This window comes from Pseudopipra pipra, chromosome 7 (genome assembly GCF_036250125.1).
Source record: "Pseudopipra pipra isolate bDixPip1 chromosome 7, bDixPip1.hap1, whole genome shotgun sequence".
Taxonomy (NCBI): Eukaryota; Metazoa; Chordata; class Aves; order Passeriformes; family Pipridae; genus Pseudopipra; species Pseudopipra pipra.
The window spans coordinates 38,603,311-38,621,155 of record NC_087555.1 but is presented as its reverse complement, the minus strand read 5'-3'; the positions used below and the strand labels follow the sequence as shown (position 1 = coordinate 38,621,155).

General features: G+C 48.3%; 1 protein-coding gene across 4 annotated transcripts in view; it reads left to right on the top strand.

Moving 5' to 3' along the window:
- Window positions 1-17,183, top strand: part of CACNB4 (calcium voltage-gated channel auxiliary subunit beta 4) — a 75,445-nt gene extending 58,262 nt beyond the window's left edge. For 2 of the 4 annotated variants that reach the window (XM_064661734.1, XM_064661735.1), the window contains 5 exons: window positions 1,753-1,862; window positions 2,986-3,137; window positions 3,558-3,653; window positions 8,414-8,599; window positions 11,923-17,183. In XM_064661734.1, the coding sequence (XP_064517804.1) occupies window positions 1,753-1,862; window positions 2,986-3,137; window positions 3,558-3,653; window positions 8,414-8,599; window positions 11,923-12,183 (805 nt within the window). In that variant the 3' untranslated portion in view covers window positions 12,184-17,183. Of the gene's footprint in view, window positions 1-1,752; window positions 1,863-2,985; window positions 3,138-3,557; window positions 3,654-8,413; window positions 8,600-9,019; window positions 9,086-9,697 lie in introns of all 4 variants that reach the window. The other 2 variants (XR_010432057.1, XM_064661736.1) reach the window with 2 other exon arrangements.
- Window positions 17,184-17,845: the final 662 nt, after the last annotated feature.

The window sequence follows — 17,845 nt, the reverse complement described above, 5'->3', positions numbered from 1 at the left end:
TTTGCAGTAGTTTCCCAACACCTGAGAAGAATCAGCTCTTAGATATTCCTTATTTAAGCCTTTATTTTGGCTGCCCTGAGCAGTCAAAAATAACCAGAAAAGGCAGTTTGAAGAAAAAATGCTGCGAAATAAAATATAGAAAAATAAGTTTGTCAGGGCTTAAAAAAAAATATAAGGAGGGTTCATTCTCAGCTGGAGCACAGGGAATATTTCCTGGGGAGCTGTGAGGAGGATAATTTGGATTTCTTTGCTAGGAGCACAGGCTTGTCCATGGCATCTCTGCCTCCTCCCTGGGTAAGTGACTGCTGCATCTTTAGGATGTTCTGCCCTTCCTTCTTCCCAGTTTGTTCAGAATATTCTAACTGGGAAAAGGAGCTTACACTGTTCTAGCCAGTATATAACACTAAGGATAGAAATACCTAAACCATGGGCACTGGGCCGGGGTAGATCACGTGGAGAAGAGCTGGAGCAGGATTTATGGAGTTTTGGGAGCTGAACTGACACATAAACAGCTCAGACAAAACGTTTAATGAGCAACTTCTGTGCAAAATAATCTCCTCTCCTGCCCTGTTTGGAGCTGCCCAGTCCAAGTGATTTTCTGGGAATCCTAATTCCATTAGCAGTATTGGCAGCTGGATCAGGTGGAGTGTGGGATTTCAGCATTGGAAGGTTAAGTGGCACCAGCAAACTGATACCATTGATTTCTGCTCTGAGTAACTTCAGAAGAGCTGCTGCTTGGTCCTCCTGCCAACTTTTATGGCTTTGTGGTCTTTCTCCTCCCCCCTCCCTTTTCTATTTCTTTCTTTCCATCTCTTCTGCAGTTTTGTGACAGGTCCATGTTCCTAAGAAAAGAACTGACTGTCCAAGGAAAAGCCTTTCCAAAGGCTGCAGTGGGACTTGGCTCCTTCCCCACCTCTGAATTCCCTGTGCTTTGCCAGCTCCTTCCTTTGTAACTGCAGCCTCCTCTTCTGCCCAGGGAACCAAAGACCCACAATCCATTAATTTCTATTTTAAATTAATTTATACTTTTGGTCTCTGCTGTATTTTCTGGTAATACATTTATTTGTGAATTATTTAGAAAAATACCTGTACTTCTTTTGAACCCTCCATCTGATGATTTCACTTGGAGCTGCATAAACCTCAGGTTTTGTGGGAAAGCTGCTGGTCATTCCCAGCTTGCTTCCTTTTCATTATTCATGGCTCTTTGGCTCATCCCAGGCCTGCTAAATGGATTTTACGTGAAGGGATCGCGTGGTGTTTGTTTGACAACATTTTGTCTTGTCAGTTCAAGTAAATCTGAATCAGTTCAGGTAAATCAAGTAGATCAAGTGAAAAATCACCTCCCTTCAGTGAAAGAGGTTCGGTGAGGTTAAACTTAAGTTTAAGCAATGCAAGGAGCTGTGGTTTAACTTCTTTTTCTCTTGTTCATCCCAGTCAGACCCGTGTCACTTGTGATATTCGTGGGACTGTGTAAGTTCATGTAGGAGAGGAGTGAGCTGGGAGGAGGGAAGTTAATTAATGCACTAAGAATGACAGAAACTACATCCCAGAGTCTCCAATAGCTCAGGGAAGGGAAAATCCCTCACAGTTACCCAGCACTTCCCTTCAGTTGTTCTGGAGTGATGACAGAACTCAGCTGGAAGCCGTGCCTGAGGGGTGTCTGGGTGGGTTTGCCCTCTGGAATGGGATGTGCCTGCAAATCCTGCAAACCTGAGCCCTGTGCTTGTGCTGTGCCCGTGTTCCCTGTGCCAGGATATCCATAACCAGGGTGACAGCCGACATCTCCCTGGCCAAGAGGTCTGTGCTCAACAACCCCAGCAAGAGGGCCATCATCGAGCGCTCCAACACCAGGTCCAGCCTGGGTAAGGCACCGGCACACAGGGAATCCTGGCCCTGGATTTCAGCCTTCGAGGTCATAGAAGGGTGGGAGGGACCCCCAGGGACCATCCAGTCCAACCCCTGGCCCTGCACAGACACCCCAACAACCCCACCCTGTCCCTCAGAGCGTTGTCCAAACCCTCCTGGAGCTCTGGCACCACTGCCCTGGGGAGCCTGGGCAGTGCCAACCACCCTCTGGGGGAAGAACCTTTCCCTGAGATCCAACCTGCCCCTGCCCTGGCACAGCTCCAGCCCTTCCCAAGATTCCATCAGTGTGTCCACAGCATTTTACTGGATAACCCCGAGTTGGCCTCCCAGCACCTTCTCCCTGTGCTTTTAATCCCACATCACAGGGGGCCAAAGAGCTTGCACTTGTCCAGCCAAGGAAAACATGTCATTCCTGACCCTGGGACCAGTTTTGGGGTTTATGGTGAACATCTACAGCTTAATTTTGCTGTTTAGCCATGAGATTCTGGCTCTTCCCCCTCTCCCTGTTGTCATGACTCCTGGATGAATTTTGATTTGGACTCGATGGTCTTGGAGGTCTTTTCCAACCTCAGTGATTCTGTGATGGGATGATTCCATGATCATTTCCTGCACAGAGGTGGAAATTTGTGTGTAGCATGTGCATAGTCTGTTATTAAATAACACCCTGCCAGTTATTTGACAGAAGTGGGGTTTTGTGGTTATAGAACTAGGAGGTTCTGCTTTTCACAGAGACCCTTCTTTAAGTTAAGTCAGAGTTATAATATCAGAACAAAAAAGAGTTTTAAGGAATATCCAAACACTTGCTGATTAAAACAAAATCTTGTGACTCCCAAGCTGTTTAGCAGATTTGGAAAATGTACTGTTTTATGTTACTAGATATTTAATTGTGCCCAACATTTAAGACACTGATACTATAAAGGAACATGGCACATCTGTGCTTTCAGGCAGCAGAATTGTCTCAGAGGTAATATTTATTTTTAAAATGCCTTGAGTAACAGGTTATTTTATGGAAATGACATAAATTCCCCTACAGACTCTATGCAGGCAGGTGGGTGATGGTATTTTTGTCTCAGTGCTGTGGGGTTGGATGGTTTCACCTGCTCTGTTTTCCTTCCCCAGCTGAAGTGCAGAGTGAGATTGAAAGGATCTTTGAGCTGGCAAGGTCCTTACAGCTGGTTGTCCTGGATGCAGACACTATAAATCACCCTGCCCAGCTTATCAAGACATCTTTAGCCCCAATTATTGTCCATGTGAAAGTGTCCTCTCCAAAGGTAAAGCCTCTCACCTTCAAATCCACCTGCAGGGCAGGGTGGGAGGGGGTGGAATCTGCACCTGAAGGGGGGAAAAAGTGACACAGCATCTGCAGCTGTGGTGCCACAGTCCATCCAGCAGTCCAGGAGTTCTGTACGTGCACACCATTTTCATGGTGTTCTCTTGTCAAAAATAAATTGTTATTTCAAGTAGAATCAAGCAAAATCACTGCATTTTAAACTTTTCCAAGGGATCAGATGTGGTGCAGAGGGAAACGTGCCCAGCTCTCGGGGGGGTTATCAGAAAGGTTTGGGCTGGTACCCAAGGGCAGTATTTTGTGGAGAGCTTCTGACCTTGGAAGTCCTCCAGTGGGCTGTCAGGCTGAGCTTTGGGGAGATAAAAGACCCTTGAAGTCACCTTTTCCCCTTCCCTCCCGGCAGGTTTTGCAGCGGCTGATCAAGTCCCGGGGGAAGTCCCAAAGCAAACACTTGAACGTGCAGTTGGTGGCAGCTGATAAACTGGCACAGTGCCCCCCAGTAAGTACAGCAGAAAGGCTGAGGAGCCTGTGACACGTGGGGTTGTGCTGATCCCTGCTGTGTTGGCCCCTCTGCAGAGCCCAGTCCATCCCTTATCACTCCCTGTGTGGTGGCTCAGGCAGCCCTGCTCCTGCCCCCTGATCCGCTCTGACTGCCAGACACAAAGTGCCTGCTGGGACTTTCATCCTGGTTATCTCCTCAGCTGGCTTTGCTTTGGGCTCTGGCAGGGTGACAGGGCAGGGATGACGTGTAGGGGACAACAGCTCTGTCACTCCATTAGCAAATTACCATTGGTGGAGCTCCAGGTCCCAAGGGACAAAGTCTGAGCCTCCTGGTTTGGAGTCTCCTTTCACTGCACAGAGGGGTGTGTGCAGGGCTGTGATCCCTGAGCCCAATCCTGCCAGGCAAGCCATTGCCTCATGGGAGCACAGTCACTGCCCTCCCACCTTGGGATCCAAGGCCCTGCCTCCTCACCTGGAATCACCTGCCTGCTCCAGGAGCAGAGGGCCTGGAACGCCCCCCAGGGAGGTGTGTGGGGACAGGCTGGGCAGGGGTTTGGGCAGGGCAGCTCAGACTTGCTTTTGGTTTTGGAAACCACCCCTGGTTTCTGTGACACAGACAGTGGGAACAGCCTTGGAGGTGGCTCTGTGTGGGATCTGTGTGGGACATTGGGGTGGGAATGCAGAGAGCAGTGTTGGTACCAGGGCAGGGGTCAGATAGCCCAGCCTGGGGCTGGTGATTTCCCACCTCTCCTGTGCCAAAGAACTGCACTTGGAAATCAGCCTAATTCCCAGAAATTTCAATAGGCACTGGCAAGGTTTCCATGTCACTTAAAACTGCAAAGTGCTGACAGAAGAAATCTTGGAATGACCTAGGAACAAATCTGGGAGCTCAGCAGAGGGAATGCCCGGCCCTATTGGTCAGATAATGCCTCTGGAACACTTTGCCTTGTGTTCTGCAGACCCTGAAGAGGTTGCCTCCATTTCAGATGGTTTTTATTCTCAATTCAGATTTAAGCAACAAAGTTCAAGCAGCCTTTGTCCTGGAGTAATGATCCTCAAGGATTGATTTCCATGGAACTTAACTTGGCTTTGAATGCCTCTTCAGATCCCAAACTTCACAGCCACCTCCCCTCTGGTCCCCACCGGCCATAAAAAGAGAGTTCAGGTATTTCTGGGCACTCCCCCTAAATTACAGGGATAGATGTTGCTTTCTGACTGTTCCAGGTGCTGGGAATTGAGGCTGAGCCACATCTCCTGGAGGCCTCGTGCCCCTCCAGTGTCCCAGAGCCACTGCTGGGGCTGTTGGTCTGAAAACACCCTTTTCAGGCTGACACTGAGTGAGTGAGTGAGTGAGTGCAGAGTGTGTTTGCTCAGCAGTTTCAGACACAAAATGAATAATAACTAATGAGGACCTGTGGAAACTCTGAATTTTGGCAGGTTTTGGTAGTGTTTTGGTGCAGATTCACACTGAAGTGTTAAAAAGCAGAGGAGGAAGGTCACAGGCTTAACTGAGCTGTGATCTCTTAAAACGCTGACAAATTCCTGTGAGCCCTTCAGGCCCCACTGACTAAACCACATTTGTAGCCTGTTGTGTAGAACAAAATAATTCTGTAAAACACATCTCTTCCTGCCCCCCCAGGGGTGGGAGGGAACTGGGGCTGCCCCTGTGTGAACAGGCTCCTGGTGTTTGCACTGAGCTCCCACCCAGCACAGCCCACTGCCATTCTTCCCCTGGGAAAGGAGTTTCCTTTGCCACCTGCAAGACAACCCTGGGCATGTTCCACAGCCTTTCTTTTTTTTTTTTTTTAACTCTTTAGACAGTGATTTCTTCTTATTCAGCTTCATTTTGCTTACAGTTAAAATGAGGCAAAATGCCCAGAGAAGCTGTGGCTGCCCTTGGATCCCTGGAAGTGTCCAAGGCCAGGTTGGACGGGGCTTGGAGCAACCTGGGCTAGTGGAAGGTGTCCCATGGCAGGGGGTGGAATTAGATGGTTTTGAGGTCCCTTCCAACCCAAACCATTCTGTAATTCCTTGGTTCTGTGAAAATATCAATGTTGTAGCTTGTTGGTGCCTTGTGGCACTTGGATTGTCCATCCCAGGAACTGCTAAGCCCTGCCTTAAACCCCAGTCCTGTAACTCTGTTCTGGTGCCTAAGGCAGCAAGGTGAGGCCCCACCTGGATAAGAAAACTCTTTCCAAATGTCACAGACATGCATGAAACCCTCCTTGCTCAGAGGCTCTTCTGCCCTGCCGTGCCCAGGAGCCTTCTCAGAAGCCAGCTCAGCACTTTGCTCTGGGTGATGGGAAGGAAGTGATTGCTGACTTAGAGCTCTCCAAGGGACATGACAGCCCTGGTTAGGTTTAAATTCAAGTTGATCCATGATTTAATTAAGTAAAAGTATCCTGCTAAGAGGAAAGGCACTGCTGTCTCTCCCCTGCTTCATGGATCTCTCAGCTCCAGTTCTTGCAAGAGGAGAATTTGGAGTGTTTGTTCGAAGTGAACCACCCAATCCTCACTTTTCTCCTGTGCTGAGAGCAGCCTTAAGGAATCAGCCGGTGCTGCATGTCTAGACATTTTAAAAATAGCTGTCTCTTTGGGCATATTTGAGTTCAGGAACTGCTTTCATTATTAATTCCTTGCTAATCTCTCTCTGATGCTGCTTGAGCCTGTGTTAAGCACTGCAGGACTCCAGGAATATTACAGGACTCCAGGAACTCCACTGCAGGAACATTGTGTGGCTCAGAGGAACATGAACTGCACTGACTGTGCATCTCCAAATACAATGGTCATAAACAGTTCCTTGGGGTTGTTTTTTAAACTTTTGGCCATGCTCAGAGAGGGTACAAACCCCTCTGGGCTATTGGACACAACCTAAAAAATAGCTGCAATTATACTCCAGCAGAACTGAAAGGCATTGGTATCATTAAAATGTAATTAAGATATATCTACAAGTTGAAATTCTTCCCCCTCTCAGGTACACAGTGGTCCTGCAGCAAACCAAAAGAAAGAGCAGAGGGCAGTGGCCACTAATTTCCTTTCCTGTGTATCACTTGAGAATCCCAGGATCTGGGAATGCTCCTGTCATCACTGTTTCGTGCATATTGTAAGAAAATACTGCAGAGAATGAAGTGCACTGTAAGGAGAGCTGGGGAGGAATTGCTTTACTCCATGACCCTTACAAACAAGGATCTTCTTAAAAGATTCTTTCCTGCCAAATCCGTGGAAATAGAGAAACCCAGTGTGAGCAGAACTGTTAAATGCCAGAGAAGAGCTGAGTGTTTCCTCTGTCATTATTTTCCCTGTGCAGCCCTGGCCTCGGGATCCTGCCAGGGGGACATCAGTGACAGCCTGAGAGGCTCCCCAGTCCCAGGGTTACTTTACAGTGAAATATTAAAAAGCTCTTTAGAGTTCTTCTTGCCTAAATCCAACTCAATTCTTTATTTAGGAAAACACAATTATACTCCAAGTGTAATCCTTTACTTTCAATCTTTCCAAAGCAAAATACATGTGAGCAAGCCACATTCTTTTACTGCCTAATTTAACCATGTTTTAATTAATAACTCCTTCCACAGGTGATGATGTGAGTGGTAGACTGGAATGTGAGGTGTAGCAGCATGGGGGTGAATAGCAAAGAAGGTGAAAATGCTGTAGATAAGTAGAGGAGCAAACCAAACAGGAATAAACTCTGAACTGGACCAAGGGATGCATTGTTAGGAATATTCTGATTTGAAGGAAACTCCTTGCTGGCAGGGGAGAAACATTTCTCTCCCATGCAGAGAAGGGAGAATAAATTAAAAGATAATTAAAATGGCTTTATTATTTTAAATCTTCTTCTCTGTGTGTGGGGAGCTCTGTGCAAACACGTGGAGGAGCAGCAGCCTGTGGTTGGTATCAGTTGCCCTTCACACCCGCAGCACCTGCACTTGTTATTGCCATTTCCTGTGCTCTTTTCACAGCATTTTTCAAAGTTAAGATTAGAGATGAGATATGAGATTGAACTGCTGAAAATGTGGTTGTGTTTCTCTCGAGGGGCTCGGCTGGTGATGGCTGTAGGTTGGAGAGCAGGCAGGAGTGTCCAGACAGGCAGGAACGAAGGGAGGTCAAGCCAGCACATGGACATAGTGGCTGAAGAATTCCCTGAAGCAGGAATGCTGCTGGTATCAGCACTGCCTGCTGTGGGAATGGTTTTTTAGGGGCATCATCACTGGAAATAAATAAATTCCTTAAGGAGTTTTGTGCCTTTGAGCTTGGAAGGGCTCACATGATTTGTGGTGACCCTTGTGGATGGGTTTGGTGGCTCCCAAGAGCTTTGGTTCTTGGTCATCTTCTAAACCCACTTGTACCATTTTTTTTTTGCACCCACAGAATCATGGAATGGTTTGGGTTGGGAGGGACCTTAAAGCTCATCCAGTTCCAGCCCCAACACCTCCTACTATCCCAGGTTGCTCCAAGCCCCGTCCAACCTGGCCTTGGACTCTCCCAGGGATCCAGGGGCAGCCACAGCTTCTCTGGGCAACCTGTGCCAGGGCCTTCCCACCCTCCCAGCCAGGAATTCTTTCCCAGTATCCCATCTAACCCTGCTTTGTTTCAGCGTGACTCCATTCCCCCTTGTCCTATCGCTCCACACTCCCATAAAAACCCCCTCTCCATCTTTTTTGTCAGCGATCCCATGCCGTGATCCCTATTTGCTGACTCCTGAGGGCTTAGCCTGGCTAGAGGTGTCTGCCCTCTCCTCATTTCCCCCTGTGTCGTGCCCAGGACATGTTTGACGTGATCCTGGACGAGAACCAGCTGGAGGACGCCTGCGAGCACCTGGCCGAGTACCTGGAGGCGTATTGGCGAGCCACCCACACCACCAGTACCACCCCCCTGACCCCCCTGCTGGGCAGGAACCTGGGATCCACCGCCCTCTCCCCGTATCCCGCTGCCATCTCGGGACTGCAGGTAGGAGAGCCCGGCCTGGCCCACCCAGCCCTGCACTCCAGGTGGGTTTGGTCACTCCTGGGGGGGACCTGTGGACTGGTTTGTACAGCGTGACTCGTGTTGGCTCCCTGTGTGGCCACTGCCAGCGGGGACAGGCAAGCTGAGGGGTGTAACCAGTGAGCAACCACTCACTCAGCCCAGTGCTGAAACACTGCTCTGCCTTCAGTGGGAATTAAACTACCCAGCAATTCCCTCCAGCCAGCTCTATAACCATCCCTTTTATTCCTCCCCTCCTCGCAAAAAACCCTCCATACTTGTATCAGCAAAGCCCCTTCCCCTTTTTTGGGTTCTTTTGAGTATGAATTTAAGACATTCTTTTTTTTTTCTTTTTTTTTTTTTTTTTTACCCATTGAAAAAAATTGTGACCCTTTTTTTCCACAGGGATAGCTCAAACTCGGCTGAACTTTGACACTTCAATCGTGGCATGTAAATAGTCCTTAATGAGAAGTACGTGCTTTATTAAGTTTGCAAACAGATTTTTTTATTTTTTTTTTTTTTGGTTCTAAGAGTTGTGAGTGCTGGAGGGGATCAGGATTGCAGGGAGCTCTGTGTGCCTGGGGGGGGGGAACCTCCAGGAGTGTCACTTGCTAATAATGTCTGTCAGAAATAGAGCTGAACAAATGACCCCGAGTGAATAATTCACCTGACAGATGTCCCGTCTGCTCTGCTTGTAGAGTGTCTGGAAGCAGGTAACAGTGGTGGTTTCAGTGTTGCTGTGAGGGGGCTGCACTGCCCTGCAGGTGCACAATTCCCAGCACTTAATGCCGTGCTTGGTTTCATTAGGAGCAGCAAGTCTCTGTCTCCTGACTGGCTGAGTGCACAAGCACTGCTCTGTTACTGATGACATGCACATGTAAACTGTTGTTTCCATTCTCACTTGCCTTAAAATTTCAGTTTTCCATCCCTCCATGCCAATAAAATGCCATCTGCAGAACTTTTTTCACCTCTTCAGTTTCATTTTGAGCACTGGGTGTATCCACAGAATTTTTTTCAGGCATTTATTTCTCTCTGATCAATGGACACCAGCAATAACTGTGCAATGTTGCTCCATTTACTTAGGGAAAACTCACACTGAAGATGAAAATCACCCCTGTGCAGTGGGCTGGCTGAAGGTATGCATCACTTAATCCCCACTCCACCCGGATTCTGAAGGGTTTCGGTGGGATGACTGGTGCTGGTGCTCTGCAGAGGGGTAAATTTCTCCTGGAGTCAGTGATGCCCACCCAGAGGCTGCAGGGTTTGGCTTGTGGTGCCACTGAGGGTGCAGGCCCTGAGGTTTTCCGTGGTTATCTCACAGTAAGGACTCCCCCCATCCCCATGAGCCACATGGAGGTTTTATGCCAGTCCAGGCCATCAGAAGGATTTGCATCAGTTGTCACTGTAATGATGTGTGTGGTAATTAGGGAGCACTCATGCTAATTAAACTGGCAGAGGTGCTTATGATACTGCAAGATTTTATATTACTTATGACCCTGATATCTCAGGGACTGAAATCCAAAAGCCCAGAGCCTCGTGTGACAGTGACACTGATCCAGATGTGCTGGGACAGCCTGTCCCTGCTTCACCCAGCCAGGATTTGGGAGTCTCCCTTTCCTACCTGGCTGTGCCGTGGACTTCAGTTTACTGAGAACTGAAACCTGTGACTGAACCCGTGACTCAGGGAGGTCATGAAGGTGCAGTGAGGTGGCACAGAGGGCACAGGTGACAAGGCTGGGGCTGCCACACCTGGGCCTTGGGAATCACCTCCCTTAAAGGGAAGTGTCCCTGCAGAGCTGGGGGTGTTCCCAGTCCTCAGCAGGAAGAGGGAATTTGGTCATTGCCAGCATGGCCTGGAAAAATATTTACTGCCCAGAGAAGCTGTGGCTGCCCCTGGATCCCTGGAAGTGTCCAAGGCCAGGTTGGACAGGGCTTGGAGCAACCTGGGCTAGTGGAAGCCATCCCTGCCCATGGATCCAAAGTCCCCTGGGATGTAAGGCCAGGTGTGACCACCCCAGGTGTGTCCCACACTGACACCTCGGGAAGGGACCAGCAGGATTGGGATGAACACACAGTGCAGGCAGGGGAGCTGGAAAGTTCTGGAAAGGAGCAGGTCGCAGCCAGAGAGGTAAATTACTACAGGGAAGGTGAGCACAGAGAGTTACAGCTACAATGGATGAAGTGATTATAGATCCTAATGGCATTTGTGTAGGTCAGATGAATAGAAGGATAATTTATAATGAATCATGGAATTCCAGAATGGTTTGGGTGGGAAGGGACCTTAAAGCCCATCCAGTGCCACCCCCTGCCATGGGCAGGGACACCTTCCACCAACCCAGGTTGCTCCAAGCCCTGTCCAGCCTGCCCTTGGACACTCCCAGGGATCCAGGGGCAGCCACAGCTTCTCTGGGCAACCTGTGCCAGCTGCTCCATCCCTGCCTGTCCAGGCTGTAACCTCACACCCACTGCTCCATCCCTGGATGTCCTGTGAGCCTTGGGGGATAAATTCTGCAGGAAAGCAGTTGCCAGGCAGAGGGTGAGGCAGCAGGAGGAAGGTTTTATAGCCCAGAGAGCAGGGGCTGGAGTTTCAGCACTGAGTTTGTCCTGATAGGTGCTGACACTCCTGAGAGGTTCAGTGTGTGATAACAGCACACAAAATGCTTACTTTAGGCTATTTCTTTGTTGTGCCAATTAACTGGCAAAAAATATGAACTCATTTTGTTCACGTGAAAAACGTAGGGCGTTTTTCTATGGGAATGTGAAAATATCGTGGGCTAAAACTTTTTAATTTATCAATTATCTCAGAAAAGGATTTTCTGCCAATGTATTTAAAACACAGTGTTTCAGCTGGAAGGATTTGTTAACCTCTAATCATTTCAGCCTCCCCTTAGCTGCCTGCTTAGCACTCCATCACTGGTTTGGTCCTATGAAGGGTTTAAATAGTGCTCAGAGAAGCACCTTTTAAAAAAACCCCAACAAACACCTTCAGACGTTTTCTAAAACCACATAAATCAACACTCCTAGATAGAAGGGTGACTGTTCTGTTCCTGATCAGAGCCAAGTGATAAATGCTGCCACATCAGCTCACTCCCCATGCTCAGTGTGGTGTTGAACAGGGCGGACACCGCCAGGCCCCCGCGCTCCTGCTTCCAGCTCCGGCAGCCTCCCCCCGTGCCCTGTAGGAGCCAGGCTTTGTTAGGCAGAGCTCAGCCGAGGCGCACGGCCGGCAGAAGGCCTCGGAGCGCGGTGTGAGAGGCGGTGCAGGGTGAGCCCCGAGCGGTACTAACTTGGCCCGTTTGGCCCCGCAGAGCCAGCGCGGGCGGCACGGCCCCCCGGCCCCGGAGAACTCTCCCGCCGAGCGCCGCGGGCTCGGCCCCCCGGACGAGAACTACCACAGCGACAGGGCTCGCAAGAGCAGGAACCGCTTGTCTTCCAGCTCCCAGCACAGCCGAGACCACTACCCCCTCGTGGAGGAAGAATTCTCTGACTCGTACCAGGACTCCTACAAACCCCACCGGACCCGGGGGTCCCCCGGCGGGTACAGCCACGACTCGCGGCACCGGCTCTGAGCCACGGCCAGGATTCATCCCGTGAGAACCTCCCACATCCCGTAGCTAGGAATGAGAACCGAGTCATCTTCCTTTGGCAGGTGTGACGCCCGACACTCCGGTCGCACTCTGCTCTCATCCATGTTAATTAGGGGCGACCGAACCCCGCCCGGCCCTTCCGTTTCTGCCCGTCCATAGGGGTTGTTTTGGGGGTTGTTTTTGGTTTTAATACATTTACTGCATTTATAGCCGTATTTTTGTTCTCGTCGTTAGGTATTAGACACACCCGTTTGTAATTTCGGGTACCTATCGAGGCACTTATAAAATGATTTCCTCTGCTGGAAATTCCAAATGACCAGTTCCAGTTGGAACCAATTTATAAGCCAATTCCTGTTGGAATTTGGGTGAATTGACTGGAAAGTCGACGTGAGCATGTTGCAAACAGTTGGGAAAAAATAAAAAACGAACAACAACAAACGTACAAAGAAAAATCTGACAATTAAAAAAAAATCACTGGAAGCCAGAGAGTCAGCTTCCAGTATTTGTCTGCTGGAATTTCCACTTCCAGTTTAGAATAAAAGGATTTCTATTCTGCTGATTTCTTTCCAGGATGGCTTTTTCACACAAACCAAATGTAAACTCTCCAGAGTGCCAAATATCACAAATTATTGCAGCAGTGACAAAACACTTTCCAGTTTGACGTTATTTTTAGGCCTGGCACGAATGTTGCAGCCAAATTCTTTCTTTTAGCCAGTCCTGATGGTTTTGTCGGGACCAGCAGGGAGGAACTGAGACAGGAGAAGGGAAATAGGAACAGGAAAAGGAACAAACTCCACAGTTTGTGTGGTTGGAAGTTGGGAATAGCCTTTTTTCCCCCTCGTTTACCTGAGTACAGCTCCGAGTCCCCAGATGGGACAGGAGTGTAGAGACATCAGATTTTTTTCTCCCATTTTGCTCCTGCCTTTTAAGTGGGAAACAGTCCCCTCCTCTTCCCCAGTGTGTGGAGTACCTGCATTCCAGTACACCCATGTTCCATCTTCCCAAATCCACCTGCGAACGTCTGAAATTCCAGCGTCGCACGAGAACCCTCCGGAAGATCAGGTTCCATTCCCCTCACGAAATCCAGGGGAAGGGAGCAGGGGTTAAACACCACATACTGGTCAGAACTGCAATAAAAAGGGAATACCAGACGAAAATCTGCTCCCAGGGAGATCCTAGAGCTGATTCAGAGCTTTGGATTCCATGAGAAATCCTTGGAGATATCGCTGCCTTACTTCCTACCAGTCATTTATTCCACCAGTGTTGAGTTCCTTTAAACAGATGAATTTCTGGGATTGGACCTTGTGTCTTACACGAGCAGTGAAGCCTTAGATCCAATGGGATTAAAAACCGACCCCACCTGACCATTTTGTACAACCAGAGCCTCCCGAAATTCCCCACCTCGTGCATTCCCTAAAATTGACACAGTTGTGCTGAACTTGCATTTTTTATGCAGGTTCATGGCAAAACTACTCATTCTTTCAAGAATGAGCATCGTTAACTTTTCTATTTGCTTGTTTTCCTCCCAAAGCCTGCTGAAGTCAGGCTTTGACAGCATGTAGCACTAATGGAATTTCTGGAATATTATGGTTTCTTCTTTCTGGACCAGCTGGCAAAGCCCACTGGTGTTTCCAGCATCCTGGAGTCTCATTATCTTCTTGAGGTTAACGAGAGCAGTCATTAATCTCCCTTGTGGGACACCCCACACCGACACATCTCCAGCAGCATTGAAAGGTGGCAGATGATGATTAATTATTTTTAATAACTCCACTGTCCAACAGGCAGCTCCAGCCCCGCTGGGTGATCCCAGTGGACCCGTTCCCAGGATAAAAATGGGAATGTCTGCACCCACTGGAGTCACAGAGTTGGGATGGACCTGCCAGCCCTGGTGCTGCCCAGTTTCCTCCACCTGAAGATGCCAAAGGAGCTGAGGAAACACGGCAGGATCCGGCCCGGGAGCAGCAGCTGCATCTGCCTGCTCCAGCATTCCCTGCTCCAGGAATTGTCCAGCCCTTTTTCCATGTACAGCCCAGCACCTGCATGAGAAAGGAGGCCTTAGGCTGAACATTTCTCTCTCAGCTTTGCCCAGTTCCCTGTTTGTGCATCGGAGTCCTGATGGCAGAGGAGCCGTAGAACCCTCCCAGCAGCTGCTTCTCCTCCTCCTGCAGTAGCATTAGGGATCATTAGGGGTCATTAGGGATCATTAGGGGTCATTAGGGGTCATTAGGGATCAGCTCATTAACTGCTTGCAGATATTTGCATATTTGCAGGTGGCTGCCAAGCACCCACATAGATTTTTCTAGAGCCTTTTGGAGCCTTGTTTTTCAGTCTTCCATGTCAGGCCAGGCAAGGGAAGGATCCACACCTGCACAGACCCACCCCCTGAAGCATCTCAAGTGCCAAAACTGCTTTGTTTGGATAAAAACAAGCTTGTGAGGGAAGTCTTGGATGGTCCTGAGGTCCTTCATTACGTGGGCTTAAGTTGGATTTACTCCTGTGTGTAATGAATTTCTCCCACTGCCCATTCCAAATTAATACAGGGAACCAGTCAGGAGTGATCCAGGTTTCCTTCCTTGCTGGGGATTTTTGTCTTTTGAAAATAGATATATCTGTAAGTACAAATATACCAGCTGTGCTATAGGTTCTGCATTTATTCAAAACAGCCTCTGTTTTAAAAAGGGATTTATTTTTAGGACACACAGTAATGAGTAAAAGCTGTGCTGGGGATCAGTGTTTCTGTCAGAATTCCAGCACTGCTGGATTGGGATTAGTGATTTAGCCAATAAAGGTGAGAACAACAATCTCTACAGACAAAATTCGGTGCATTCCTGTGTTTGGGAATCAATTAAAGAAGGATTTTAAAGTTCTTAAACCCACTTTAAAGACAGTTAATTGTTAAATTTCAACTCCAGATCCTTCCTCCTTGGCAGGTTGTATTTGACACGTTCAGGTTCTTTTCCTGGTGCCAACCATTTATCCCATGGGATTTATCCCAGCTGAAGATATTTGTAACTTTGTGTTCAGTTTGATGCCAAATCCTCTGAATTCAGTTTGGTCTCAGCTCCACAGAATTCCCTGACACATCCCAGGATCTCTTGTCTTTCCTGACTTTACCATTGCAGAGTAATTTTGCTAATCCCATTGCTCCATATTCCACTGGTTTGGGTAAGTCAGGGCTTCTGATACTCATTTTTTCTTCAATAATGGATTAAATGTGTCCTCTGCTGTATTTTCTTCCCCAAGTTCAGTCCTTCTGAAGCTTGTCCTTGATTCTACATTCCTGATGGGTTTTTAAGGCAAAATAATTAGTCCAGGGAAAGTAAAGGTGTGTCTTTAAAAATAAAGGGAAACTTTAATAATGTTGTGAAATATATGTAAGGAATTAACTCGGAGAAAGAGCAAAAAATGCTACTGAGGATTGAAATGTTAGGATTGAAATTTAAGATTTCTTTCATTACGTGTGGAATCCACTCAAGAATTGGAGTATTGTCATTAAATCCATACAGAGAATTTGGGGAGAAGGTAAAATGTTACTGTGTCATTCCTGTATTCCTTTGGAGCTGGGAGTAGCCTTGGCTTGGTGTCAGTGATGGTTCATAGACCTGCCTTTCCCCCCAAATTCCCACCTGGAGCAGATCCTACTCCTGTCTTCTCCAGGAGCAGGGTCTGACCAGAAATGTCACCTCCTGACCATCACCTGCCTTACCACTATTCCCTGAAAACCAGAATGTACTTAAATTTATCCCCCTTATCCCCTCTGGTGTTCATTCCCGGAGTGAGGAACTCTCACGGGCAGGACAAAATCATCTGTTTTTCCAACGGTGTAAAACCAGAGCGAGGAAAAAGAAGCACATTTGTAATAGCACAAATTTCCAAGAATCCCACTCCTGCCTTCGGCATCGTGTTCCTTGGGAACCAGGGGGGCATTTTTTGACCCAGCAGCAGTGGATTTATGGCATTTTTGATCCCTTTCCTTGCTGCCTGATCCTTCAGCAGTTGGTTTTGGCATTTTGCACACGGGATTGATTTTTCAATAACTTGTATTCCTTCCACGTCAATGAGTTAGTGACAGAAGCTTTCAAAATCCGAAAGCCCAGTGCATCCATTTCTGCTGGAATCACATTAATTCCTTCAGTTTTGGCCAGTGTGTAGATTTTGGGTGTGACTGAGGAATATCCCACGATGCACCAGTGGTCAGGAAGGGGAGACTCCCAGTAAATGTATTGTTGGGGCTACAGGGCTTTGAGGTGGGGGAGAGGAGAGTCCCAGCACCCAAAAATTCCACTGATATTCCTGAGAATTTCAAACCTAAAGGGAAGTGAGGGGTGTTGGGCCAAGGGCTGGGACACACCTGAGTCTCTCCTCGTGCAGAGAGGGAGAGTCAGCCAGGCCCTAAATCACACCAAATGCAAATTTTGGGTGAGCAGAGGGGGGGAGAAGGATGGGAACAGTCATTCCAACTGCAAACTCTGCACCTTGGGCTTCTCAGACCCCGGAAAATCTCCGTTTCTCAGCCAAACTGGGTCCCAGTGGGAGCTGGGCAGCGCTGCCTCCAGCCTCACTGGGAGCCAGTCCAGAGTCTGGTGAAGACACTACTGCCTTTACTGGGAAAAGACTTCCCCAAGTTGGTGTTTTCTGCTGGTTTGCCCTTTGTTTCCCCCATAGATCCTGTGTGTGTAGCACCCGACAAGGCATGTGGGTCCAATATACTATGCAATGTGTACAGTGGTGCATGCTCTGCTCTCCCTCTGCTTTTAGTGGCTTTCAAAGAAAAACTCCGGAAAAACAAAAAAAATGACATAAAAATAAATAAAATAAAACTAAAGTGGTGTTATTTTTGTGACCAGGATCATGCAGACTTGCATGCCCATAGTATCCTCATTTCTATGGATTCGTTTTCTGGAATTTAGATGTACAAAGATGAACTGCATTACAATTAACTTTTCTACAATAAATGAGCCAAAAGTACAAACCGTTGGAAAGTCTCTCCGGTCTCTTTGTGTCCTGCACTGAGGTGGGAAAAATGCTGGGAAGAGCCCCGAGGAGCCCGAAATCCCGTGGTATTTCTGTTGTTTGCCAGTAGCTGTTGGCAGGGTTGCATTTTCAGTGGGATTTCACGACACCCCGAAGAAGGAGCCGCATCTGCTCCGAGGAATAAATGATGTTTATTTTTGTAACGACCTGCTCTTAAATAGCTGCTGCTCAGGAGCACAGAAATCCAGATGATTCCTCGCTGCTCCAGCAGGGAGTGGAATCCTTGCAGCCAGCTGCTCCAGTGGAGGATCCTTGGGAATGTTCTGGGTTTGGAGCTGGGCCTCGGTGTCATCTCACAGTAGAATCGGTTCCGAGAGAGAAGGAAAAGTGACAGAACGATGGGAGGTGTCAAGGATCGGACCATTAAAAGATAATTGAGTTTATCACAGAATGATTAAGGTTGGAAAAGGCCTCTGAGTCCCCCCCGTGCCCGGTGCCCACCTTGTCACCAGCCCAGAGCACTGAGTGCCACGTCAAGGCCTTGATGGTGTCCTGGAAAACTGGAAGCACTGGGAGATGCTGCCTCTGCCCAAAGAGTGACCGGCAGGAACCAGCAACTTCCCAGAGATGTTGTGATGGCCCAAAAACCCGCCTTGGAAGGACAGGAGGA